At 40.2% G+C, this 27,109-nt stretch overlaps 1 protein-coding gene across 6 annotated transcripts in view; it reads left to right on the top strand.

The window, feature by feature from the left end:
- khdrbs2 (KH domain containing, RNA binding, signal transduction associated 2) overlaps positions 1 to 26,636 on the top strand; it is a 65,451-nt gene extending 38,815 nt beyond the window's left edge. Inside the window, exons 6-14 of one of the 6 annotated variants that reach the window (XR_009769450.1) lie at positions 4,562 to 4,751; positions 16,347 to 16,429; positions 16,677 to 16,732; positions 19,123 to 19,219; positions 21,290 to 21,576; positions 21,918 to 21,962; positions 22,826 to 22,897; positions 26,088 to 26,105; positions 26,194 to 26,636. Coding sequence is in view for 2 of the 6 variants with exons in the window: in XM_061690108.1 (XP_061546092.1) it covers positions 4,562 to 4,751; positions 16,347 to 16,429; positions 16,677 to 16,732; positions 19,123 to 19,217 (424 nt within the window). In the remaining 4 variants the exon portion in view is untranslated. Of the gene's footprint in view, positions 1 to 4,561; positions 4,752 to 16,346; positions 16,430 to 16,676; positions 16,733 to 19,122; positions 19,964 to 21,289; positions 21,577 to 21,917; positions 21,963 to 22,825; positions 22,898 to 26,087; positions 26,106 to 26,193 lie in introns of those variants that run through there. The other 5 variants (XR_009769449.1, XR_009769451.1, XR_009769452.1 and 2 more) reach the window with 5 other exon arrangements.
- The last annotated feature ends 473 nt before the right edge of the window (positions 26,637 to 27,109 follow it).

Genomic DNA, 27,109 nt, shown 5'->3' with positions numbered 1-27,109 from the left:
CTGTGAAATTTTGGCAGCACATGTAGACATGCTAGTTCTAGCAGTATCAATGAATGCTCATAACAACAACAAAAAAGTCAGCACCACCAGCAGCAGTTCCCTCCTCAGATTTACCGCTTATGGCACACTGATAAGCAATTAGTGTAAATCTCCATGAAAAATATGCACTGCTAATACCCCTTTGAGATGCTGTATTTCTGACTCACATTAGGCTGTTACCTAGAGGAGGATAACCAGAGCAAAAAAGGCTATCCCAGCCCACCTACAGCACGTTCAAGTGGAAGTTAAAGGACAATAGACTGCTTTGCGGTGCTAAGCCCAACCTAAAATACTGGCAGTGATTCTCTCGTCCTGCTGTAAGTAACACCCCACCCAAATACAAATAATGCATCGGCCCCTTTTACAAACTCTAATTTTGCAAACTTTAATATGACAATTCACATTATGGAAGCATCTTTCTGCTCCATTCAGACACGCATAATGTCTGTCAGTATAAACATCTTTGTCCATTCACATAAACATAAAATGTTAACATTTGTTTACATACATAATGTGAACTTACTGTATGTCCGTCCATTCACAAACTCCCACACTGTAACCATCTCTCGGTCCAGTTACATAAACACGTATGCAAGCATCTGTGTGTTCATACAAATACACATGCAATGTAAACATTTATTTACATCGGTATTTCCTAACCTTTATTGAGCCAAGGCACATATTTCCTACTCCTCTCAATATGAACGGCAAATGAAATAAAAATAACTAAATAAAATAAATATATGTGAGTGCGAATGGTTGTTTGTTTATATGTGCCCTGTGATTGGCTGGCAACCAGTTCAGGGTATACCCCGCCTTTCGCCCAAAGATAGCTGGGATAGGCTCCAGCACGCCCACGACCCTAGTGAGGATAAGCGGAACGGAAGATGAATGAATGAGTAAAATATGAATGTGCAAATTCAGATATTGCTGAACAATATCACTTAATCTCAAACATCCATCCATTTTCTGAGCCGCTTATCCTCACAAGGGTCGCAGGAGTGCTGCAGCCTATCCCAGCTATCTTCGGGCAGGAGGCGTGGTACACCTTGAACTGGTTGCCAGCAGCATTTTGAGAGGGGAGGTTAAAATAAACAGCTGAAATAAACTTGCATGTGACTGACTCGGACATGACGTCTAACTCACCACTGCAAAAAAGATGTTCTGTTTTAACTGGTCTTTTTTCCTGGTAAATTAAGTTTAAATAAAATAAAAATAATTCTGGTTGTACAAGGATGCACGCCCTCTTAGAACTGACATGTGGCTGTATTCTGAAGTAACAGATCACATTCAAACTCATGTTCAATTGGAATCCTCACACACCTGCCACCATTTCAGTTTTTAAGTGGGAAAAACTGAAATGGTGGCAGTAGTTTGTGGGACACATACATAGGGCCTTACAGAAACATTATGGAGAAGCAGAATACGATCCAAAGTCACCGTACAGTCCTTCGCTAATAAAAAAAAGCCATTTTTGGGAAGGCAACACGGCCATGGCTATGTTGTCACCCTTTACCCACTTGTTGGTCGGCTAAACCCCTGACAAGGTTGCTCAGCCCGCTCGTGGGAAAGCGGCTGAGTGCTCAATTCAACAATTAACCTCTCTCTCCCCACATTAAAAATTGAATCCTACGAAATAATAAAAATGTTTTAATAAATGTACCTGTAAACTGATTACATGTCTTTTTTCAGTAACTGTACCGGATTACCGTTACATTTTTCTATTTAATCCTGAATACGTAACACCAGTACATGTATTCCGTGTCACCCTTTCCAAGCCTGTTTCCATGTGGCCCCTGCAATGTGCTCATGTACCCCTAGGGGTACACGTGGGAAACATTGCACTCATCAGAATCAGAATCATCTTTATAGTACTGTCAGTGGGTGGGAATCACTGATTTATAATGGTTCATAATGCAAACCTCTCTCCATTCACATGCATATATTGTATAATGTTAATATTTGTCTGTCTAGATACACACAATGTATCTTTGTTCATTCACATATAGTAAATATCAGTCGGACCAAATACATGCATAATACAAACGTTTGTGTGTCCATGCACGTACAAACGATGTAAATATTGGCCCATTCGCATATAATGAAAACACGTTTGTAAATTAACAGCCTGATGTAAATATCCATCTGCCCATTTACATGCATCTATCTGTTAACAGATTATCTTTTAATTCACTTACAAATAATGTACACATCTGTCTATTAACAAACATAAATAATGCAAAGGTGTGTCTGCAACATTGTTTTACTGAAGTCTAGACCAGTGTTTCCCAACATACTGTATATTGAGCCAAGACACGTATTCTACTTCAGCCAAACTCTCACAGCACACCACTAAACAAAAATGTAATAAAAATTGGATACGCAATGTTAATTATGTACATTCTGCCATTTAGAGGAAGAGCATTTAATTTTTATGCCTGTCACTATAATTTGCTGGAGTAGATAGTTGAACAAAAGATACATTATTTCTATCCATCCATCCATTTTCTGAGCCGCTTCTCCTCACTAGGGTCGCGGGCGTGCTGGAGCCTATCCCAGCTGTCATCGGGCAGGAACTGGTTGCCAGCCAACCCTGAACTGGTTGCCAGCCAATCGCAGACATTATTTCTAGGAAATAAATAATTTTCGGCCCAATGAACTCACTGCCAGACGTTTTCAAAGTAGAGTGCCAACCGTTTTAGAGCATTTTGACTGATCTTTCAAGACCCACAGAATATTACATTCTGTGACAAAATAAGCACTGACCCTACCAAAAGAAATAGTTGTGTTGTGGTTTGTGGAGCAGGACGGGACCCAAGAGCAGATATGGGCAAAAAGATAGGTCAGAATACGGAGGTTAGTGTGCTCAACAAATGACCAAGGGGAGTTGAAGTTCAAGCGCGTAGCAATGTCCTACGGTGCAAGGTCTTGGCCAGATGAGAGAAACAACAGGCAGGTGAGGAATTAGTTGTGGGAATTCTGAGCGGAAAGCAAAAAGTACAGATTAGAATCTAAACTACTTGGCAAAAAAAAAAAAAAAAAGGAAAACAGCCTGAGCTTGAGGTAATTGACAGCGTGACTTAAATCGATCTGGTGACGAAGTGGATTTCGGGACTGGCTTAAGTACACCACTGATGATGATGGATTGCAGCTTGTCCTCACTCCAACTCTTCTCACACACAGGGTGAAGTTCAGGGTGCTGAGACAGCAGCCCTGACAAGTAGACTAACTTCTTTCACTTTAATTGTTTCTACCTTTTTTAGTTTTTGGGCTGGTTTCAACAAAACCGGTTTCTGAGTTAAAAAGTGGAGAAAAATAGATTTTGTTACGAGAAACATTGTCAAGCAGCACAGTGACTTTGAAATTAATATTTTTGCTTATGCGAGACCTCAAATTATAAACCAACAAAAACAAGACTGAAAGGGGCTTTTGATGACAAAATAATCTATTTAGAGATATAAAACTATGAAATGCACCGTGAATATATGTCAGCGGCATTTTCACATGGCATTTATCAGTCACCCTAATATTTATCTTCTCCTCAAAAGCTGTGCTGATATCAAATTAAAAGTGATGCAAAGCCACCATCTACTGGGATCTGTTAGTCATTACAGTAGTTACAACAAACCTGAAATTCACCAACAAGCTGGGCGAGTCCCTCTTCCATGCCTACCCGTTGATAAACATATCTTACTTATCGTAATTTCTTGTGTATAATGCACATTTTTTCCCCCAAAAGTCAATAGTGTGCATTATACATAGGTATAGGGGAAAATGAAAAAAACGTATATTTTATAAATGTATGCTGCCATCTAGAGGTTATGAAAAAGCTGTACACTTTCATTCCAGTATACAACCGCCACATAGAGGTTATGAAAATGGTGTACACTTTCAAAGGTATAGCCTACACTTTCATTCCAATATGACACGGGTACATATGACTGCATATATGTAAAGTTGTGCTCATAAGTTTACATACCCAGGCAGAATTTGTGAAATGTTTTTTCTTTTTTTTTTTAATACGACTGATGACCGAAGAACAACCATCATTAATTTCTTTATGGTTATGTTTTGTTTAATAAGAATGGTTTTATGAAATCCGTCACAGTTTAATTTGAATCCTATTAAAATCAAATTAAATGTGTTTCACGTGGTCCTTCATGTTTTCTTTAAAGAATTGTACACATATTACAAATTCTGCCTGGGTAATCAAACATATGAGCACAACTGTGTGTTTTCTCATTTACTAAATAAAAGTAGGGCTGGTAATTTCAGGAACTTCTCTCAAGGGCGACGCATTTCAGCCTGCTATCTTTACAAGCCCTCAAGGCCAGCAGAGGTTATGCTCATTTCAGGTTTCACTCAGGCATACTTTGAGTGAGACGACCGCCAACTGAGGCAGCCATACAACCGATTTAACTGATTCCGCCGCAAATTGCAGACTGTTCACAGAACTTGCAAGTTAGTATTCCCAAGGCAAATCACCGCCAAGCTCTTCTGCTTGCTTGCTTGCTTCTTGCAGGGCCCGCAGGAACACAGGAAGGAGCACAGTAACGCCTCGAGGGACGGCCACCGCAACACACAGCAAGCTTGCTGCATCTGTTTTAACGAGGGAGGCTCAAACCCCGAGATCCAGGGGAGCAGCAGTAACGGCAATTGGAGGGTACCGACCTCCACAGATAGCTGGCACACATGACTCATACGACGACTATGTGAGTGCAATCCTCTTTGCGCAAAGTAAAAAGTAGAGCTGATAGTAATTGTTGTTGAACTGTAAATCAGACTAGCTTTACCAACCATTAATGTGATGATTCTTATGTTACATGTAGAGGTAGCCAAATTGGGACATGAATCATGATTTGGAAAATTTGGGGCAAGAAGGCAAATAATTGCAGCAACTTTTTTCATTTAAAAAATATACTTTTTAAGCAACAATACTTTACATTTTCGGTCAGCTCCAGATTACAAAGAAACATCCCTATTGTGTAAAAGTCAATTGTTAGCTAGGGGATATTTATGAGCAACCAGTCCAGAGTGTACAATGCTTGCGTACCCATAGTAGGCTGGTGTAAGCTACAGCTCTATTAAACTGATCTTTGTAAGGGGTAAAAAGTGGGTGGATGGATGGATGGATGGGCGGACGGACAGATGGATGGATGGAGAACAATTGAAGCAAAGGACAAAAAGCATTTCCCACAAATTCTGTGCCCCTGCTATTTTGCAGATTTTAAAGTGATCCTTTTCATTGGTTTTTACAGTGTACTTACTAAGTGTAATGCCCCCGCATGTGGGAAAGGAGACCCACAGTCTCCAGGAGAACAGTAAAAGATGTAAACACAATAAGCGCACTCACGCAACATTAGCCAGAAACACACACACACATTACAAGGTACAAAGTACAAGGTACTTTTATTCTCAATTCTTCAATATGCGTAACATATACAGATTGAAATTACGGTACTCAAGGGCCCGCGGTGCTGTAAAGACAGTACAAATAATAACATCAATACAAAAGCTAAATAAATTATAGTATATACAGTGTAAAAAGTATTAATTGAATGTGGAAATATCAAAGGTCAGATGATGTGGGCAACATAGTCAAGGTCAGAGAACCAAGGCAAAAAAGACATTTATCAATTAGATGATAAAACCCATCCATCCATCCATCCATCCATTTTCTGAGCCGCTTCTCCTCACTAGGGTCACGGGCGTGCTGGAGCCTATCCCAGCTATCATCGGGCAGGAGGCGGGGTACACCCTGAACTGGTTTCCAGCCAATCGCAGATGATAAAATCCCAATGCTGCTAAAGTGGCTGGTGCGACCCTGAGTCTGGTGTGAGAGTGTGTGTGTATTGTGTGGGTCAGTGTGTGTGCATCTACATGTTTGCGGGGCATCAGAGTTCAGAGTTCAGGTGGGCAGAGGACAGAAGAGGTAGAAGCTTTCCTTGCCAGTGATGAGGTGTTGCTGGAGAGGTCCTCGTTGTTGCTGGAGAGGTCCTCGATGATGTGCATCCCCAGGAATGCTCCACCACAGCACCACTGATGTTCGGGGGAGCATGCTGGGAGTGTGCGCTCCTGAAGTCCACAACAATCTCCTTGGGTTTTTTTTCACATTCAGGGGGAGATGGTTGCACCACTTGGCCAGGCGGCTCACCTCACTCCTGTAGTCTGTCTCGTCCCCGTTGCTGATGAGACCCACCACAATTGTGTCATCTGTAAACTTGATGAAGAGGTTGGAGCTTTATGTCGGTGTGCAGTCATAGGTCAGCAGGGTGAAGAGGAGGGGGCTCAACACACAACCTTGAGGGTTCCCCATCTTCAGAGTGATGGTGCTGGATGTGTTGCTGCCGACCCGTACTGCCTGCGGTCACCCTGTCAGAAAATCCAGCAGCCAGTTGCACATCGAAGTGTTGAGCCACAGCTGGTCCAGTTTGTAGATCAGTTGTTTAGGGATGATGGTATTGAATGCTGAGCTGAAGTCTATGAACAGCATTCTGAAATATGAGTCCTTAGAGTCCAGGTGTGTGAGGGCAGAGTGGAGGGCGGTGGAGACTGTGTCATCGGTTGACCAGTTGGACCGATATACAAACTGGAAGGGGTCCAAGGAGGGGGGGAGGGACGACTTGACGTGGTGCATGACTAGCCACACTTTATCAGGATGGGAGTGAGCGCTACTGGACGATAGTCATTGAGGCAGGAGGGTGACCACTTCTTCGGGACCGGGATGATGGTGGTGGCTTTGAAGCACGTGGGGACAACTCCCTGACTCAAGGAGGTGTTGAAGATGTCCGTGAAGACATTTGTGAGTTCAGCTGCACAGTCCGTCAGAACACGACCAGGTATGTTGTCTGGACCTGGGGCTTTTCGTGTTTTGATCTTGTTGAGAGGTCTTTTCATACTGTCCCGGGTCAGAGTCAGCACCTGGTCACCAGGAGGGGGTGGAGTCTTGTGTGCAGGGGTGCTGTTGTTTGCCTCAAAGCGAGCAAAGAAGTCATTCAGCTCATTTAGCAGGGAGCTGTTGCAGTTCTGTGGTGAAGGTTTATAGTCCGTAATGGTATGACTACCTCGCCACAGACTCCTGGTGTCACTGCTGTCACTGAAGCGGTGGGCAATCTTCCTGGAGTACTCCCTCTTGGCCTCCGTGTTGCCACGGCACAGATTGTCCCTGGCTGTCCTCAGGCCCTCCTCATCCCCAGACCTAAAAGCTGCATTGCGGACCTTCAGTAGTCTGTAGACCTCCCCCGACAGCCATGGCTTCTCATTGGCATGGACAGTGATAGACTTAGTGGTGGTAACATCATCCATGCACTTGCTGATGTTGGCAATAACAGTCTCAGTGTACTCCTGAAGGTCTGTGATGGAGTTGTAGGTGGCAGGCTGTTTGAACATTGTCCAGTCTGTGGTGGAAAAACAGTCTTTAAGTGCCTCAAGGGACCCTTCTGGCCACACTCGTACCTGTTTAATAACTGTTTGGGAGACTTTAACCAGTGGTCTGTAAACTGGCATTAGTATAACAGTGAAACAGTGAGATGGTCTGAGGCGCCAAGGTGGGGGAGAGGAAGGGCCTTGTAGGCCCCTCTCAGGGGAGTAAAAACATTGTCCAGAGTGTTATTTCCCTGTGTTGGAAAGTCAATCTTTGAGTACAGTTTAGGAAACACAGCCTTGGGGTCAGCATTGTTAACGTCCCCAGCTAGGATGAGGAAAGCATCTGGGTGGGCCGTCAGCTGTTCACTGATATGATGGTAGAGCTCATTTAACACCTCACTCCTGTTATTGCTGGTGTTTGGAGGAATATAGACTGCCACAAGCAGTATGGCAGTGAATTGCCTCCGTAAATAAAACGGCCGGCATTTCAGAGCCATAAACTCCAGTAGCGGTGTGCAGTGTTGATAACCAAGATAGCGTCCCGGCACCAGGCGTCATTGATGTAAACACACAGACCTCCGCCGCGAGTCTTTCCTCCCGCGAGAGTTCTGTCCACTCGGTAGCATGCTAACCGGTCGAGCTGAATGGCGCCGTCGCTGCTGTTAAGTCATGTTTCCACAAACACAAAAACACAACACTCTCCCACAGTCTTACGGGTAGAGCGGAGCAGTCGAATGTAATCCAGCTTGTTGTCCAGAGAGCGTACGTTGGCTAACACGATGGTGGGAAGAGCCGGCTTGTGTAGTTTAGCCGCTAGCCTAGCTCGGATACCTCTGCGCTTGCCCCGTTTTTGCTTCCTCCTTTGCCGTTTGTGGCGCTTCCACTCTGGGTGCGACACAGGATTGGGGGTCGCAGCTGTTGTAGGCACCCAGAGCAGACCGCAGTTCCGTACCTCCTAAGTGAGAGTAGACTTTAACTCCGTGAAAGTAGTTCTGCCAATGTCGAGCAGAAGCTTGCGACTGTATCTGCGTCTTGGAACATGTAGACATGACAAAGACGGACTCAAACACTACTTTATAAGACGAAAAAAACAAATACATTTACAATGTATCTCAAATGTGTGTTACAATATGTTTAAGTGATAATAAATTTGAATTTGTTTAAAATATGTGAGGTGCATAAGACTATCCAAAAAAAAGTTATTTTATATGGTCTTTCTATATTGCAGATTTTCAAATACTGCGGGTGGGTGTGAAAAATATCTCCTGTAATAAACAAAGGGTCAATGTAAACTAGTTGCATGCCCCATAGGTAATAACCATCTTGTGAACATCTATCAAATACTCATCTCACTTGAACTAGTGGTTGTTCGCACCATTTAAAATAATACTGAAAAACACACAAAAAAGTTCAATTCAAATGTGGGATTATTTTTGGATTTTAGGATTTTCTCAAGGTCGTTTTAGATATCAAGGTGATCACCAAGTTCCACCCAAAGATAAAAAGGCAACACTTTCACCACTCGAGCCCATCCAAGGCTCCCTGCTAAGAAGAGCCCCCTGTGTGCTGGCATGTGAAGATTGGGCTGTCTGCATAGGGAGATGCACAAGCACAGTCTCATTACCAAGCCAAATTGAGTTGTGATGTAGAGCCTGCAAATTTCTGCAAAGTAAAAAAAAAAAAACAGTGACGTTTCTTCTCTTTGTAATTGGAGGTTGGAAAGGAGGTTGAGAGCAAAGAGACTAGGGGATTACAGGAAGAAGATGAGTTTGTCTTGAACATTTTCTTCTCCCATAGCTTACTTTGGCTGGAGTTTTTTACTGCAACATTACACAATTTACTTTGAGCGTACTTTGAGCGCTGAAAGATCTGTTGTTTTTGTAAGGGTTGTGTATTTTTGCCCACAATGACTGTGTTTAGGGACGCCGTAATGCCTCTCTCTGTGCCAAACCCACCATCCTACTTTGAGCAAGGTGATGAAACAACAACAATGGTTCAGCAGGGGCAGGTCTGGCTCTGCAAAGATGAACCCTATGTGGATATTGTGTCAATTTCTCCAGAGGCCGCTGACTGATAGATACTGTCAAAGTGTCATGCTGTCTCCTAAAAGTGATGTTGTGTCCATAATGGCACCTATTGAGGGTGGTATTTATTTAAAACTTCCACAGTAAGTACAAGGATGCTAGCGGTTATCATGTGTCTGTGCCTCTTCATAATTTATGAACTCTATATTCTCGCTCGATATGTTCCTACCAGTAATATCACCCCGCTGCAACATTTCTGGTACCACTTCATCTGCCAGATGGAAACGACAAAGACACCATTTATGAGCGGAGTTTCAAAGGGGTGGCCGGGTGATTGAAAAGTAACTCCCTAGTTTAAGTACTTGTAATTTATTTCTGAACTATAATTCTTACAAGAAATTAACATGAGAAGAAAGTGTATTGCATGGAGTTTTATTTAAAATTTGATATGGGCGCCAGCATTAGCCACCAGTTTCTCAAGCCGCCTGGGAACCGCATTAACTGATTTCACAACTCTTGTGGGATGGAAGGCATAACTTCGCGTATTCGCACTTCAAGTTCTTCCAAAGTCGTTGGTTTGGTAGAATAGACTTGCTCCTTTAATCATGGAACATACAAATTTTTTTTTTAAAAATAATCACCCTGTGTGTGTGTGTGTGTGTGTGTATATATATATATATATATATATATATATATATATATATATATATATATACAATATTCCAATATCCTAATCCGGGCACGGTGGACGACTGGTTACAGCGTCAGCCTCACAGTTCTGAGGAGCGGGGTTCAATCGGCCCACCTTTGTGGAGTTTGAATGTTCTCCCCGTGCCTGCGTGGGTTTTTTCCGGGCACTCCGGTTTCCTCCCACATCCCAAAAACATGCATTAATTGGAGACTCTAAATTGCCCGTAGGTGTGAATGTGAGTGCAAATGGTTGTTTGTTTGTATGTGCCCTACGATTCGCTGGCAACCAGTTTAGGGTGTACCCCGCCTCCTGCCCGATGATAGCTGGGATAGGCTCCAGCACGCCCGCGGCCCTCGTGAGGATAAGCGGCTCAGAAAATGGATGGATGGATGGATTATCCTAATCCATTAGAAGTTTAGCAAAGGAGATTTGGAAATATTTAATGGGACATGTTGGACACGTCATGAACATAGTAATTAACATTTGCTTTGTCATAAGAATTTATGGATACTCCTATATTTCTTTGATATTTTGAGTTTACTGATTGAATTATTTGCTATGTTTTCTGCCGGTTCGCCGGCTTCCTCCTACCTTCCAAAAACATGCTCCTTAGGTTAACGGAAGACTCCAATTGTCCATAGATGTGAATGTGAGTGTGAGTGGTAATTTGTACCCCACCTCTTGCCCAAAGTCAGCTGGGAGAGGTTTTACCTCACCCGTGACCCTAGTGAGTATAAACGGTACAGAAAATGGATGAATGGATAGAAAGATGAATGGATGGCTGGATGGATTGATGGTGGATAAATTATTGGTAGATGTTTTTTAATGAATACCATAGATTTAACATATAAACCCCAGTCATAAATATTATCCTGCAGTGTATTTTTTTTTTTCAAGCGACCCTAGTGAGGATAAGCGGTAAAGACAATGGATGGATGGATGGATGGATTGAAGTTCCCTTTATAGACATACCTGAAATGTTTTTTAGTTTATTCACTTTAATTCCTGTAAATTCATACATATTTTCCATATTGATTTCAATCTTCTTCTTTTCCTTTCGGCTTGTCCCGTTAGGGGTCGCCACAGCGTGTCATCCTTTTCTCCTGGATCATCCTCTCGAACACCAACTGCCCTCATGTCTTCCCTCACTACATCCATCAACCTTCTCTTTGGTCTTCCTCTAGCTGTCTTGCCTGGCAGCTCCATCACCGAGGTAGTTAAAAAGCTCCTCGGTGGCAAGGCCCCGGGGGTGGATGAGATTCGCCCGGAGTTCCTAAAGGCTCTGGATGTTGTTGGGCTGTCCTGGTTGACACGCCTCTGCAACATCGCGTAGACATCGGGGACAGTGCCTCTGGATTGTATCCAATCCCTCCAAACAATTGTCATCCATAATATAAAATAACACTGTAATACTGACAGATCGCAAAATAAAATCATGTAAATGTATTCTTCTTTTCCTTTCGGCTTGTCCCTTTTGGGGTCGCCACAACGCGTCATCCTTTTCCATGTAAGGCTATCTCCTGGATCCTCCAACTGCCCTCATGTCTTCCCTCACGACATCAATCACCCTTCTCTTTGGTCTTCCTCTAGCTCTCTTGCCTGGCAGCTCCATCCTCATCATCCTTCTACCAATATACTGACTCTCTCTCCTCTGGACGTGTCCAAACAATTGAAGTCTGCTCTCTCTAACTTTGTCTCCAAAACATCTAACCTTGGCTGTCGCTCTGATGAACTCATTTCTAATTTTATCCAACCTGGTCACTCCGAGAGCGAACCTCAACATCTTCATTTCCGCCACCTCCAGTTTTGCTTCCTGTTGTCTCTTCAGTGCCACTGTTTCTAATCCGTACAGCATGGCTGGCCTCACCACTGTCTTATAGACTTTGCCCTTCATCCTAGCAGAGACTCTTCTGTCACATAACAGGTGATTGCTGAAGTGTTTCAGTTGTTTTTGCAGACACAAAGACTTAATTAGAACAACAGGACAAATCATTAGACTGTGATTAAAAGTATTGTTTACAGTGTTTGACTGCAATTGTTGACACCCACGACCAGCATGGGCTCTGTGCTTTATTTCCATTCCACAAACTCATGGGTCACGAGGCAAATTTGTGATTAGTGGACAGAAATCATATTTCATATTCATAACCAACACATAATCTACATAAATATGCATGTAATTACAGTCATCAGCCTTTTGTGAATAAATGATCATGTGATAGTTGTTTTCCACTTTATGTGGTGTGAGCGTGTTTGTCACACAAAACCCCTAATGACATGGTTCAGGATTAATTTAACCTCTCGCACCGCCATGTAGTTAAATGACAGCGCATCATTCTAGCGCTTAAAAGAACACAATCAGGGTTTAAGGGCAATACTCCAATGAGCGGAGTGGGGGCTGGGGGATTTGGGGCGGTCCACCCTGAACTGGTTGCCAGCCAATTGCAGATCACTGTATTGCATGCAAATTATTTAACATAATCTGACTGCCATAAAGGCGAGTTGATCTGGTTGGGCAAATGTAATAGTCATTACAGTAACAGTTGAACCTACATTATGTGCATGCTTAAAAATAGTCCTGGGCACACTAAAAATGTTAATGGTCAACCAAAAGCCGGCATTTGGATTCGCTACTGCATTTTGGTATTCAAGCTGAATATTCAAACAGTTTGATGTGAGCTGGCATTTTCCACTTTTGTACTTCAGTCAGTCATCTGCACAAAGCTGTAAAATCCCATTATTGCTCTGATATGAAAGTGCTTCCAATGCAGATCTCTTATCCAGTCGAAGCAAGCCTGTTTTCCAGAAATAACAACTAACTTTTTCAGCAGTCCACTGATGTTTCCGCTGTTAAAATGAATTAGTCATATTTTTTCTTTTATCATAGTATGCTACAACAGTATGGGATATAATGTGGGACCACTTACTCTAAATATATGTTACCTTTATTGAATGCGGCAGAAACAGCATGAATGCAAGAGTAAAAGCACAGTCAAAGAAAACCCCAGTAGCATCTTCTGCAGATGTACTCACTATGGATACCAATGTCTTAATGTTAATGTTAATCTTATTGTTTATGTTATTATTATACATCATTCCATTTTCCATATCGCTTACCCTCAGTAGGGTTGTGGCTGTGCTGGAGCCTATCCCAGCTAAATTTGGGCAAGAGGCGGGGTACACCCTGAACTGGTCGCCAGCCAATTGCAGGGCACATATAAACAAACAATCATTTGTACTCATATTCACACCTATGGGCAATTTAGAGTCTTCAATCTACCTACCATGCCTGATTTTAGGATGTGGGAGGAAACCGCATTACCCAGAGAAAACCCATGCAGGCACAGGTAGAACATGCAAATGCCACACAGGCGAGGCCGGATTTGAACCTGGGCCCTCAGAACTGTGAAGCAGATCTGCTAACCAGTCGTCCACCGTTATTATTATTATTATTATTATATATTACATAATATATATACAATACAATAGTATAACATCAACATTATAGTTAACGCATTAACATTTGAAGTAAGAAATGTTATTTTCATGTTAAATGTCATAATTTGGATGGAGTGTGTAATATATATATATATATATATATACATACACACACACAGACATTGAACAAAAATACAAACGCAGCACTTGTTTTTGCTCCCATTTTTCGTGAGCTGGACTCAAGGATCTAAAACTTTTTATACATACACAAAAGGCCTTTTCCCTCAAATATTGTTCACAAAAATCACAAATCCCACCACACAGGTGTGGCATATCAAGATGCTGATTAGGCAGCATGATTATTGCATAGGTGTGCCTTAGGCTGGTCACTCTGAAATGTGCAGTTTTGCTTTATTATGGGAGTCAGTATCTGGTGTGACCACCATTTGCCTCACGCAGTGCAACACATCTCCTTCGCATAGAGTTGATCAGGTTGTTGATTGGGGCCTGTGGAATGTTGGTCCACTCCTCTTCAATGGCTGTGCAAAGTCGCTGGATATTGGCAGGAACTGGAACACGATGTCGTATACGCCGATCCAGAGCATCCCAAACATCCTCAATGGGTGACATGTCCGGGGAGTATGTTGGCCATGCAAGAACTGGGATGTTTTCAGCTTCCAGGAAATGTGTACAGATCCTTGCAACATGGGGCCGTGCATTATTATGCTGCAACATGAGGTGATGGTCGTGGATGAATGGCACAACAATAGCCCTGAGGATCTCGTCACGGTATCTCTGTGCATTCAAAATGTCATCAATAAAATGCACCACAAGTAGAAAGAGAAATGCCAAAAGGCATAGTAAAGAATTGTACATTAATATGCACGCTAAAAAAAGATAGGAGAATGTAAATTATTTCTAAATAGGATAAACCCAAAAATTGAAAAGTAAGTAAAAGTAATAGTTAAAAATATATCGTTTTTTTTAATATGCAAAATGCAAAGATGGGAAAAAAAGCGATTAAATCTACAGAAAAGTCAGTAGTTAAAAAAGAAAGAAGCCTGTTTTTATATTTTTATAATTATATTTACATTATACCCTCATAATGTAGTTAGTCTGGAAATAGCTGGCCAAATTTGAAATCCATGGGTTGCTTCTGCAAAACCTGAGCCCTGCAACCATAACGGGGCTGAAAAACACTAATGTGATTAAATACAGAGCTTTAGTAGGCTTTGGGGGGGGGGGGGGGGGGGGGGGAACTCCATCGTCTGTGGAAGCTGCAAAAGACATCCTTTTGAAATGAGAAGAAAAAAATCCTTCCAGTTTAGCTTTTCTCTGAAAGATGCTTCTGATTTGTGTTTTTCTAGGAGGGGAGCTCTTTCTCAGGCCACTTTTGAGGATGACATAGTCATCTACTGCTCTGTGTAGAATTCTCAGTGTATCCCTTTTTTATTTATTATAACACACGCATGACTCACCCTTAGAAGAATGAGAAACAACACAGTTGAGAAAAGAAACAATTTGTTCAACTGATGTCTGATTTATTTTTACCTTTTCACCTCTTTCACCTAAGCAACAAAGAATGACACTGAGAAAGTCAGGTGGAAAATTGTTTCAGCTTATCACACTTTTGAGGTGATAATAAGGATTTGATTTGAGCAGTCCGCATGAATAAATAATGAGAATATGCCCCAATAAAAGGTGCATTTGTAAAGGTGGAAAGCGTGAAGAGCGGCAACCATTCACTGAGACAAAAAAACGGTGCAAATCTCATTTTCCTTCCCATCCTGCTTTGCGGCGGCACATTCAGAGGCAACCCGGCGTGAAGATCCGTCACTGTCGGGGGGAATGCAGGTTGTCAACTGATAATGAAGCACACGGCTACGGGCCTTCAGCTCCTTGCTGTCCTAATTATGCCCAATAAGAACCCTCCACCTTTGTGTTAACATTTGATTTATTCCGACCTGCCTGCATAAAAGGGCCGGTGTTATTTATTTTATTTTTTAAAGATGCGTGTCGAACTAAAAGAACCATGCCTCATTAATTAAGGGACACAAGGACATAGTGCCACTCCTGATAGTGACGTAATTCAACGTAAATCTTCTGGGAAAACGGGTAGCACGTGGATTGTTGGTGTTTCATGTGTGCCTCACGGTTCCGTGGAGTCCTCCCCGTACTTTTGTAGGTTTCTCCAGGTACTCCGGCCTCCTCCCGCATTTCAAAAACATGCATGTTAAGATGAATTGTGGAGACATTGTTGTGAATGTAGGTCTAACTTTTGTCTGCCACACTTTTTTTTTTTTTTAGTTACATAAGGTCCTTGTGTTCAAAAAGGCTCCTCTGAAAGCTTTAAAAATGTATCTCGTCTTTTTTCCAAGACAAACAGCATTGCTTTATGTGGATTGGAAAAATATATAATATGTATTTTAAGCATTTACAAGCACAGAAGGGGCTTGTCATTACCAAAACCTGAAGGCGACCCTGTCAGAGAATGTATTGTTTATGTTCTGCAGAAAACTGAACAGGCATTCTTGTTTGGTATTTGCGTTGTTGTCAGTAGGTGAGCTCCACATTAAAATTGAACCCTCTGAAAGTGTTTTTTTTGCTTCAATAAAGAAACATGTTCTCCTGCAAACCCTAATCAATAATTGCGACAGGTCATGCATTTGGCCTGTTTCCTCCTGCATTACGGACATGTCTGCCGTATTAAGCACTGATTGTTTTTACTTAGAGTGCAAATAAATGAGAAGATGAGTCAACTGTCTTGCTCACACCTTCCTCCCTCACAGGGCTATGACGATGGATATGGGGGAGAATACGACGATGACAGCTACGAGGCTTATGATGATAACTACAGCAATCAGTCAAAGAGGTGACATTTACGCACGGTTCAATAATTTAGCGTTTGTCGTTAAAGTCTGCTGTTAACTCGTGCATCTCGTAGCACAGCATTAAGCATGTACACACAAAACATTTCCAATTTTTTTATTCTTTTTAGCCAACAGTTATTTTAAAAGGAATAATAGCTTGTTGCTCTCAACTTGATCCATCTTGTGAACATATACAATACAATATAGTGTGACTTAACACTTGTTAATGTGGATGTCTTTCTCATTTAGCGTCTCAGACTATTATGAATATGGACAAGGAACAAATGATGAATCCTACAACTATGGTAAGCAACTATCTTAACTTAAAAGTTATTTTACCATTTTTTATTGTTGTTATTTTTAATTATAATTATTTGTGTTAGTGTACTTTGGTCCAACATTCAACCAAAAAAAAAAACACAGCACACTTGTACAAATTGAGTATTTTAGGTATTAGTGAGTAAAACTGTCGACGGTGACAACGGTACTCCAACCCGTTATGTCACTGGTGTCAAACTGGTGGCCCGGGGGGGCCAGATCTGGCCCGCCACGTCATTTTATGTGGCCCGCGAGAGTGTGCATCGACTTTGTGTTTCTTGCTAAAATACAAAATTCCAAATTGTCTCCACTTTTTAAAATATTGAGATATTGCAGGCATTTTTTATTTTTTTTTACCAACCCCCGTTTTAAAATAAAATTGATTCATACTGTAGTTGAACAGTTTTTACTGGCTTTTGATTTCAAAAGTAATTATCCATTAATTTGTGTATATGTAATAATATGAGGCAATTATACATTCATATGGGTTTGCAGCCATAACGGCCCTCCGAGTGGAACCACAACTGCGATGTGGCCCGTGACAAAACCCACGAATTGTCAAGCAGTCATACTTTTGACAACACAAGATTTCTATTAGTAACTCTGAACAGGTGCACCAGCGAGGTGGCACCAGGTGATCTGATGATGTACTACTGTATGTATCTCCTCGGAAGAAGGTTGACATCATCACGATCGGAGACTCAAAATCAATAACGATGTGACATATGCAAAGTTGTAGACAGAATCGATATAAAAATAAGCAAAAAACATGTTTTAAGTGATATTGAAATCTGCTTCATCCACAATACATCTGACATGGAAGATTACTTTAACCGCTGTTTGTCTGTCTGATTGCATTGTTTTCAACTCATTTATATAAAGACAGAACAGCATGTGGACTAGTTGACTGAGGGAAAATGACTTCACCCACACTTACTTTCATCGCTTCTTCTCTCAACCATTTAGCAACGATAGTACACCAGGAACTGTGTGTGTCTCTGTTAAGTAAAATTGTACCAGGGAGCACTATTTTTTTTTTATCCCTTTTTGGTTTATTAAAACACACGCATGACTCACCCTTAGAAGAGTGAGAAAGAATGTTAAACAGAGTTGAGAAAAGAAACAATTTGGTCAACTGATATCTGATTTAGTTTAGATAGATAGATAGATAGATAGATAGATAGATAGATAGATAGATAGATAGATAGATAGATAGATAGATAGATAGATAGATAGATAGATAGATAGATAGATAGATAGATAGATAGATAGATAGATAGATAGATAGATAGATAGATAGATAGTCTTATAGAACAGAGGTTCTAAAATAGTTTTCATGATAGGGATTTGGTGTGTTGGTTTTATATTCTGCCAAGAATAGAAAATACACCATCAGTGACCCCCAAATGATACAGCAGCCTATGGTATATGGTCGATATCGTTAGTATGTTGCAAAATATTAATGATTATGTTGCAAAATGCATTTAAGGAGGTTTTTCTTTCTTTTTAATATATACAGTACTATATATATATTTAATATATACAGTACTATATATATATATATATATATATATATACAGTACTTTATCAGATGCATTTATTTTATTATTGTTTTCATAAGGTGCTGTTTTTATTTAATATGGTTCTAACTTATAAATTTAAAAACTGTACTTTTGATTCTATACAAATATTGGTAATTTCAATAAACTACATTTTTAAAAGGCATGGAAATGTCTCTTTTCTGTATCGAAAAAACGATTGAACTATGAATTAAGTGTATCGTTGCACCCCTTTGGTAATTTTTTGGGGGCGAGGTTCTTTGGAAGTCACTGCTGATTCCCTCTTGGCTCCAACTGCAGTCAGTGTGCCTAAAGGATCTCTGGGAAATGACAGATGCCCATTGTGAAGGTGGAGTGTTTGCCTTTTGGATGTGGGCCCTCGTCGGCTCATTCCAGAATGAATGAGCCTTCTACAACAAAAACACCAACTGGCCTGCTTGTAATATGATGGTGGCACTATAGGCTGGTTGCTGTGGCTTTGCAAGCTTTTTGCACAACCAAATTCACACTGGAGTGTTGATGTTAATGACCAAAAACCAAGAGGGCAATGATTTGATTTTCTGCTCCATAAACATTTTCCTATTTGGAAGCTTGTTCAATGTGCCATGTAGAAAAGGTGGCTGCCTTTTTGTAATGTCGCTTTAAGGGGGGAAGGAGCTGCTGGTTTTCAAACCACATCATTGTTTCGAGAGGCCAAAGTCCTTGTAAAATAATTTTGTGTAGAACCTCTTCAGATGAAATGTGGTCATGTATTAAGCCACTGTGACAGGATGTGATACCTGTGCACACTAACTCAGATGTTTTTATTGGTTTTCCAGAGGAGGAGTGGCCCAATTCCCGTCCCAGTCTCAAAGCTCCAGTTCTACAGCTGACCAGAGGGGGATACAGAAAACATCCCTATGGTCGATACTGAAGGTGCTCCACACGTGACCTGCAATTTACTACGTCTAATTATTGATAATTATTTCAAACGCTGTTTGTCCATCCCATTCAGATAACCTCTTAAAGCAGTGGATTTTCAAAGTGAGATGCAACAGCTTGAGAAAAATAAAGACAAAAACTCTTTCGCAATATATTCAGGGCAAGTTAACATAACTTGCTACAGTGAGTCTGGGGAAAGTAGAACCCTGCATAAATTAAAGGTCCCATATTTTGGTTATTTAGACCTGTATAGAGTGACTCTCTAACAGGGACTTTTTATAAAAGTGTCAATTTCATTTCAAAAAAACACATTGGTTTTGTCACACGAGTGTCCAGAAAAGGCCCCTCTGACAGCTACTTTGTTTGCCCATATTTGGCTAAGACCACTCCCTTTCCTCGGATTGGTTGTCTTCATGTAGAAGACCCACTTGTGAGAGCACATGTATATATTTCCAAATCTCCTTTGCTAAACTTCTAATGGATTAGGATAATCCATCCATCCATCCATTTTCTGAGCCGCTTATCCTCACTAGGGTCGCGGGCGTGCTGGAGCCTATCCCAGCTGTCATCGGGCAGGAGGCGGGGTACACCCTGAACTGGTTGCCAGCCAATCGCAGGGCACATACAAACAAACAACCATTCGCACTCACAGTCACACCTACGGGCGATTTAGAGTCTCCAATTAATGCATGTTTTTGGGATGTGGGAGGAAACCGGAGTGCCCGGAGAAAACCCACGCAGGCACGGGGAGAACATGCAAACTCCACACAGGCGGGGCCGGGGATTGAACCCGGGTCCTCAGAACTGTGAGGCTGACGCTCTAACCAGTCGTCCACCGTGCCGCTTCAAGAAATTCAAATGATCTGATTTCAGGCAGAAAAGCGTCTGGAACTCAGGAAAGCATGCACAATTTAGATTCATATTTCACATGTTTACTGAGGCACCATAGAGCCAACATAACACCAAAAAGTTGGTTTGGTAAAATATGAGACCTTTAAATTCGGAAAATCAGTGAGTCAGCGAGATCAGATGTAATTATTATTGCTGAAAAACGATTTATGATAAGTAGCACTATGCACAGTGTGCCTGTTATTAATTATTTTGGTGTCAGAATCCGCTGTGCTAAGTAAAAAAAAAAAAAGAAATCTTGAAATGGGTTTTAGTTTTGTTTTTTTAAACGGACACATTGAAAACACTTTGAAATAAATGAAAAAATGAAAAAAAATGAAAATGGCAAATCTTTTGTTACAGTTTATTTATTTATTTATTTATTTATTGCCTCTACTCACATGATGATCAAACACCACCAGTGCAACAAAAGGCACAATATGTACCTCTGGTGGTGAGCAATTTTGTGACTCCCCACTAATTAAAAAGGATTAAAATCCACCCTCAATCTTCATGAAAAACAAATGTGACCTCTGTGCACCGACCGGTTTTAGTTTGCAAAGATAGCTACCATTTTGTAATTGCAGGTTTGTGATCACTGTAAGTAATTGCATGGTTTGCCAAAAACATTAGGAAGGAAAAAGTAAATCAAGGAATAAAATGCAAATTTACTGTAAATGACCCCCAACCCCGGGTTTCCCTATATCTGAAGATGTTGTATTAAATAGGGCTTGATCCCGTAGACTAACGTTAGGTCTAATCACATCACTTTCATTTACAACAGTTTTTCTCCTTGTGGTTGAAATCAATCAAGCAATGTACAGTGTGTACTTTATAATAAGTGCTTTTCTTCTGTGTCCAATCTGTCTTTGTACATAGAGTATTTAATAAAAACAAATATAGACCCCAGCACCATGTGTAAGACTTTCTAAATAGATGCCTATGTACGTTTGTTTGTTTTTTTAGTTTATTACGCTTGAAAATGTCATGCTGATAAACAATTAAACATTTGTATGATTTCTACTAACCTATTGCATTAACAATCAACTAAGCAATCCTATTCATCATTTAAATGTATGCTTAAACATGCTTGAGTCTTATATGATAACTTCCTTATGAAGGAATTTGTTTTTTTCTTCCTTAATCCATCTTGTGAACTTTGACGTCAGTAAACAGACTGATTGACACAGAAACATGTGCTGTTAAAGAGGTAAGAAGTCCCGTTGTATTGTGTCATCATAAATATTAATACAAGCTGTAAATTAAGAGCAAAAACCAACATACTTCTGAATGTAATTTCTGAGTCACAAATTACAGCGTTTTTTTTTTTATCTGCATAGTCTTCTATGTTTCTGCTAATGTTTTTTTTCTTTTCTTTTTTCTTGTCATTGAGTTTGAGATCTTGCAATACATCTTTTAAACATCATAGCATCATCGCTGCTGTCCAGTTAAACCCTAAACAGGTAATTAAAACACTGTTTAACATTCAAATCTAACATCCACTAACGAAAAAGTAAACCTGCCCAAAATAAACATTCCTGCTGATTTAAACGTTCCTCTAATTAGATATATATATAAAGGCTACATTGTTCTAAATGATGATAAACAACACTAAAATTATGTTCTAAATGTCACATGAAGTAAGTTCAAAACTATAATGCATTAAATTCCAGGCCTTTACATTAAATTGGTTTACTTTTTTCACAGTGATGTCATGCAGTGACTTCTTAAATGCATGCATGAAAGGATTTAGCATGTTATTATTTTTTATGCCAAATAAAATCTCTGTTTGCTTATATTTCAGGTATAAAAGCATTGTGGTGGTCAAAGCGTAGGGGTCATAAAACAGGTGAGAGGATGCATTTACACAGACTCTATAAAACAATAAAAACACATTAAAACTAACATCCGCATGCATATCATTCTGCAGCAATGCCTCCGCAGTTATTTACATTTATATATGCAGGTAATAAACATCAATAACAGGTTTGGCTCATATCTCTTTGAATGTTAAATCATTTCCCAATTAACGAAGCTAAGGTTTCCATTTGTTTTCATTCACTGTGTGCTGAAAATGTAAACAAACAACATCAGTAGAAAACGGTTAAATGCTCTTTAAAAGGTGCATGTTACGAGCACCATTTACAAGAGAACGGGCCCAGTTGTGTTTCATGGTGCAGGATGGAAATGTAATTTGCAAATATCCTCACATTTTAAACTTCCTACAGGGATTGGAAAGAGCTGCTTTTACAACTCTGACAGCCCATTAAAAGACAACATAACACGGGCCTGCAGTAAAGTAGCCTACAGTAGCCTGAAAACAGTGAATTAAAACAATCCTTACAGAACTGCAATTGTATGGGGGGCAAACATCAATCAATGAGTTATAATGGAGTTGTGGCAATATTTCTGTCAATGCAAAATGTTTTGTAGCAATGCAAATGTAGTTCACCTGAATGGGTGAGTGCCTGAAAAACACTGGTCACTTCATTAGGTACACCGTCATGATACAACATCCAGCCATCAACTTTTCATACCACTTCAGTACAAGATCAGTATCAAAGAGTTTTCCAGTACATGGAAAATAATGTCTACTTTTAATTGGCATTCAAGATAGGTTGGGTACATGTACAACATACAGTCCCCTTTGCTTGACAGTCTACTCTAGAGCATTGTATTGTAACATGAGGTATTGTAATTGTTTTCTTTTAGGACAATGTAAAACACAGAATCTACTCCAAGAGGGTGGGTTCAGTTACCGTCTTTGGTCACAAGAGCAGCGTGGTATGTATGTATTGTTGTTTTAGGGAAAACTATAGAAATAAGGGTGTTTGCATTCATAGACATGTTTCAATACAATACAATCTACCTTCTGTATTCTAGAATGAAACATGTCTGTTGATAAAAAAAGACACCTGTAAGTGCATACTGACTTTCTTAACTCCCAAGGCTCTATTTTTGGGAACGGCCTAAATCCTGCGCAGAATGTGGCGCAACTCTGAGGTGCATTTCGTAAACCGGCGCAGGCCAGCAAATCTGAGAATGGGTGGGCTGCGCCACTTTAGGAGTGTTTAAAGTCAACTTCAGTCGCCGCCAATTAAAGCGACTCCTCTCGTTCCCTTTAAATGTGGCGGATCTCAAATTCACCAAAATCGCGTTATCCCCTGCACCAAGATTTAGGTATGGAAAAGTATGGAAAAGTTTGGAATTTTTCATACATTTCCAGGTCTGGATAAATATGGAAAATGGAAACTGTTGTATGGAAAAATATTCATGTTTCCAAGACTGTTACAACAGCTCTGTTTTGTAAAACAAAAATGATGAACGTCGAAATGGCATTGGGAAGCGCAGCTACGTTTGTGTGAGAGCACACAGTATTATACCATGGTCTTGGGGAATACTCGATTCTGAGTGGCTCAGAAATTTCCGTCAATGTACACTTTCAGTTGTAGTAGTAGTTCTTGTCCAAAAAAAAAAAAAAAAAAACATTACATAGTTCAAAATGATTGCGCAGCACCCTCAGTTTATTATATTATTATATGAGCAAACATGCCAACCTTACACAGTCAGATTTTTCTAATGAGTAAACATGAAGTACTCTGAGGATTGAAATCAGCAAATTTAAAACAATAATGAGTAATTTAATTACGGTATATACTTTATTGAGTGATTATAACACCATTGATGACTGGGATGCTGCTGAAAGAATTGAGGGAAAAATGAAGAGACAGATGTGGCACAGAGTTAACTCCATAAGACTTAAGTCTATTCGCACATGAGAAGGATGAAATCAACGCAAAGAAAACTGCAAAATAGGTGAGTAAAGCGCTGAGACACTTCCTGGAACAAAAACGGACAAAGATGAACTGAACACGTTCTGAATGATTCCCTGCGTAAATTTTATGCCGCCGTCCAGTCAACTAAAACCGACAGCCTGAGAGCTTCCATCCACTGTCACATATAAATATAAACAATATACAGGACGTGGAATAATAAAAAATGAATTCTATCGTCACACCTGTGGTTGTTATTTAATATTTTCAAACTAGAAAATCTATTTGCCGGAATACAGAATAGTGTTTACTTTTCCTTTGAAAGTTATGGGATTGGATTGACTCTTCATAGTCAAGTCCTCAGGCGTTGCAAAGGAATAGAAATTGTTTTAGTCAAACTTTCTATTCTGATCACAAAACCTATGAAATTATGAATTGGTAGTTTCATTAATTATTTTCGTTGGCAAGTCACCATGGTATAAGCAGGTTAATGCCCTGCAAGGTGTACAATTATCAGGGATTAATAGACTTCGTGGAGGCGACCGTCCCCGTCTGCACATCTGTTCATGGTTCCATGTCAACCATTAACCTCTGATAATTGTACATCTCATCGGGCATTAACCCTGATGTATACGCGTCCAATCTTGTATGATCGTTGACAAAACTCAAAATGGGTACATGTAAATTCTTTGACAACTGGCTCATAAATTACAAATATAAAGACTGGTTGGCAAAGGATCCTTTATCCCCCAATCCCCCAGCCCCATAATCTTCTGGAAATTATTTGGTGACATCATGGCATTTAAAGAATCAGAATGATACTCATCTACAGTATTTACTCAAATATCACAAAATGTTGGAATTTTTTAGAGAGAAGTCTGGAATTTAGGGTCTGGAAAAAGTATGGAATTTTGAAATCTCAAATGTGTAGGAAACTAAATGAATCCAATGTAAATACATATGTACTGGTCGGCATGATGAACGACCAGTTAGCATATCTGCCTCACAGTTCTAAGGACTGGGGTTCAAATCCCGGCCCCGCCTATGTGGAGTTTGCATGTTCTCCCTGTGCCTGAGTGGGTTTTCTCCGGGTACTCCGGTTTCGTCCCACAACCCAAAAACATGCGTGGTAGGTGGATTGAATACTCTAAAGTGCCCATAGGGTGTGAATGTGAATGTGAATGGTTGTTTGTCTATATGTGGCCTGCAATTGGCTGGCGACCAGTTCAGGTTGTATCCCGCCTCTCGCCCAAAGATAGCTGGGATAGACTCCAGCAATCCCGCGACCCTAGTGAGGATAAGCGGTACAGAAAATGGATGGATATATATGTACTGCAGATGTATATTTAAAAAAAAGGAATACAAAGCAAATAGATTTAGATAGAATACATTTTCTCTTAACTTTGTGTTGCTCAGTGTTGCCCTAATCCTCTTTTATCATGTTCTGATGGGGGCAATATTTTTATTTTTATTTTTTCGAATATGCCACAAGCCAATAAAAAAAATACTTCGGAGAGACCCTCTGTCCTAGATTTTCTCTCTGCAACTACAAACATCAGTGGAAGTTGCGCTATCTATGGAGAAGTTGAGGAATACAAATTCTCACAGAAAATATCATACATTTTTCAAAACTGTCAAATATTGAGCTCTCAAGCACTGTTATAAACACATCAATGGGAACAATAAAACTGTGACCCATGTTCTGCACACCAAAAAAGTCTCAACAAAACTATCATCATTTAATGAAGGATGATAACATAACTAACTTAATGAAGGATGATAATATAACTTGTTGTTTTTGTCATGTATTTTTATATAGAGTTACTTTTTTTTTCCTTTTGACATTTTTTTATTTGGATTTTTGTATCGTAGGACATTTGAGCACTTATTGCATAATGGTTGAGGTTTCACATTAATCTTTTCCCTACCTGTATATGTTGTATACTGTAACTTCAGTTTTTAGTCCCTGATCGGTGTTAGTGGAGTTTCTCAGTGTACAGTATGTGTACTGTATGTTGTTTAGAATTGTGCATACATCCATTTGCAAAATGCCTTCACAAATCCATTTCCACAACAAGCTTGTCGGTGCAGTTTTAATGGGGGTGTGAATTCAACTGATGAAACGCCTCTCCCATTCAGATTACATGCAGGATTTTCAAAAAGGATCATTCTACTCACTGTGTATTTGTCTTGTTTTCCAGAAATACTTGAATCTAAAGGTGCTTAAAGACTTTGCGGTTGTCATCACATTTCTTTATCCTTCAGTTCACACAATGAGTCACTCTGTGTTTCTTTTGCATTACACAGCCCCCGGCGCAGAATGCAGCGTGAAGAAGTGGACAAAGCCTTTCTGTTGACACAAAAACAACCATTTTTTGGTTTGCGTATGTTTGGATGAGATGAAAGTGACTGAGTTTGACTGGCAGTGACTTGCCAAGCACTAAAGCAATGTATTCAAATTGCGGTCAGCAGACCATCAGTGCTCCCTGGGAAAATCTCAAGTCGTCAGCCAGTAATTTGAATTGAGCAACACCTCCAACTTTCAAGTACTATGCGGTGATGCTTTAAGTAACATTTTAACTATAACTGTACTAAAATGTTACTGGGAGCATTTAATTAACATTTTAGTGTAGTTAATTGTCATGTAAGTGAAAAAAGAAGAAACTGTTATTGTTAAATCCTATCAACAGTTTAAAAAAAAAAACAGTTGGGAACCTTATTTTTGATGGGAATTTGTTATATGTACGTCATTGTCCCCATTTCCCCCTTTGGCTTATCTTCATTGATAGCCTTGTGAACAGGCATTTACACAATAAAAGCCAAAGAAAAAGCAATAAACTTAGAATTTCTTGATTGTTTTTTAACTTTTTCCAATTTTTCACCATATTTTCCATGCATTTTAAGGAAAAAAGTTAGTTTTAATTCGAATTTAAAAAATTTAGGACCAACCTATTCAAGTATAGTATTCAACTATGTACAGGTACTGCTGGAGTAGGAAGACGGGCCTATTGTTTTTTAGATATTTAAAGAGTAGAGTTGTGTTCTGAATAATTGCCATGTTTTAAAAAGTGAGTAGGTGGCACGGTGGACAACTGGTTAGAGCCTCTGCCTCACAGTTCTGAGGTCCAGGGTTCAATCCCCGACCCCGCCTGTGTGGAGTTTGCATGTTCTCCCCATGCCTGCATGGGTTTTCTCCGGCCACTCCAGTTTCCTCCCACATCCC

This window comes from Phycodurus eques, chromosome 11, assembly GCF_024500275.1.
Source record: "Phycodurus eques isolate BA_2022a chromosome 11, UOR_Pequ_1.1, whole genome shotgun sequence".
NCBI lineage: Eukaryota > Metazoa > Chordata > Actinopteri > Syngnathiformes > Syngnathidae > Phycodurus > Phycodurus eques.
The sequence above is the reverse complement of the archived record's forward strand: the minus strand, read 5'-3'. Positions and strand labels throughout refer to the sequence as shown.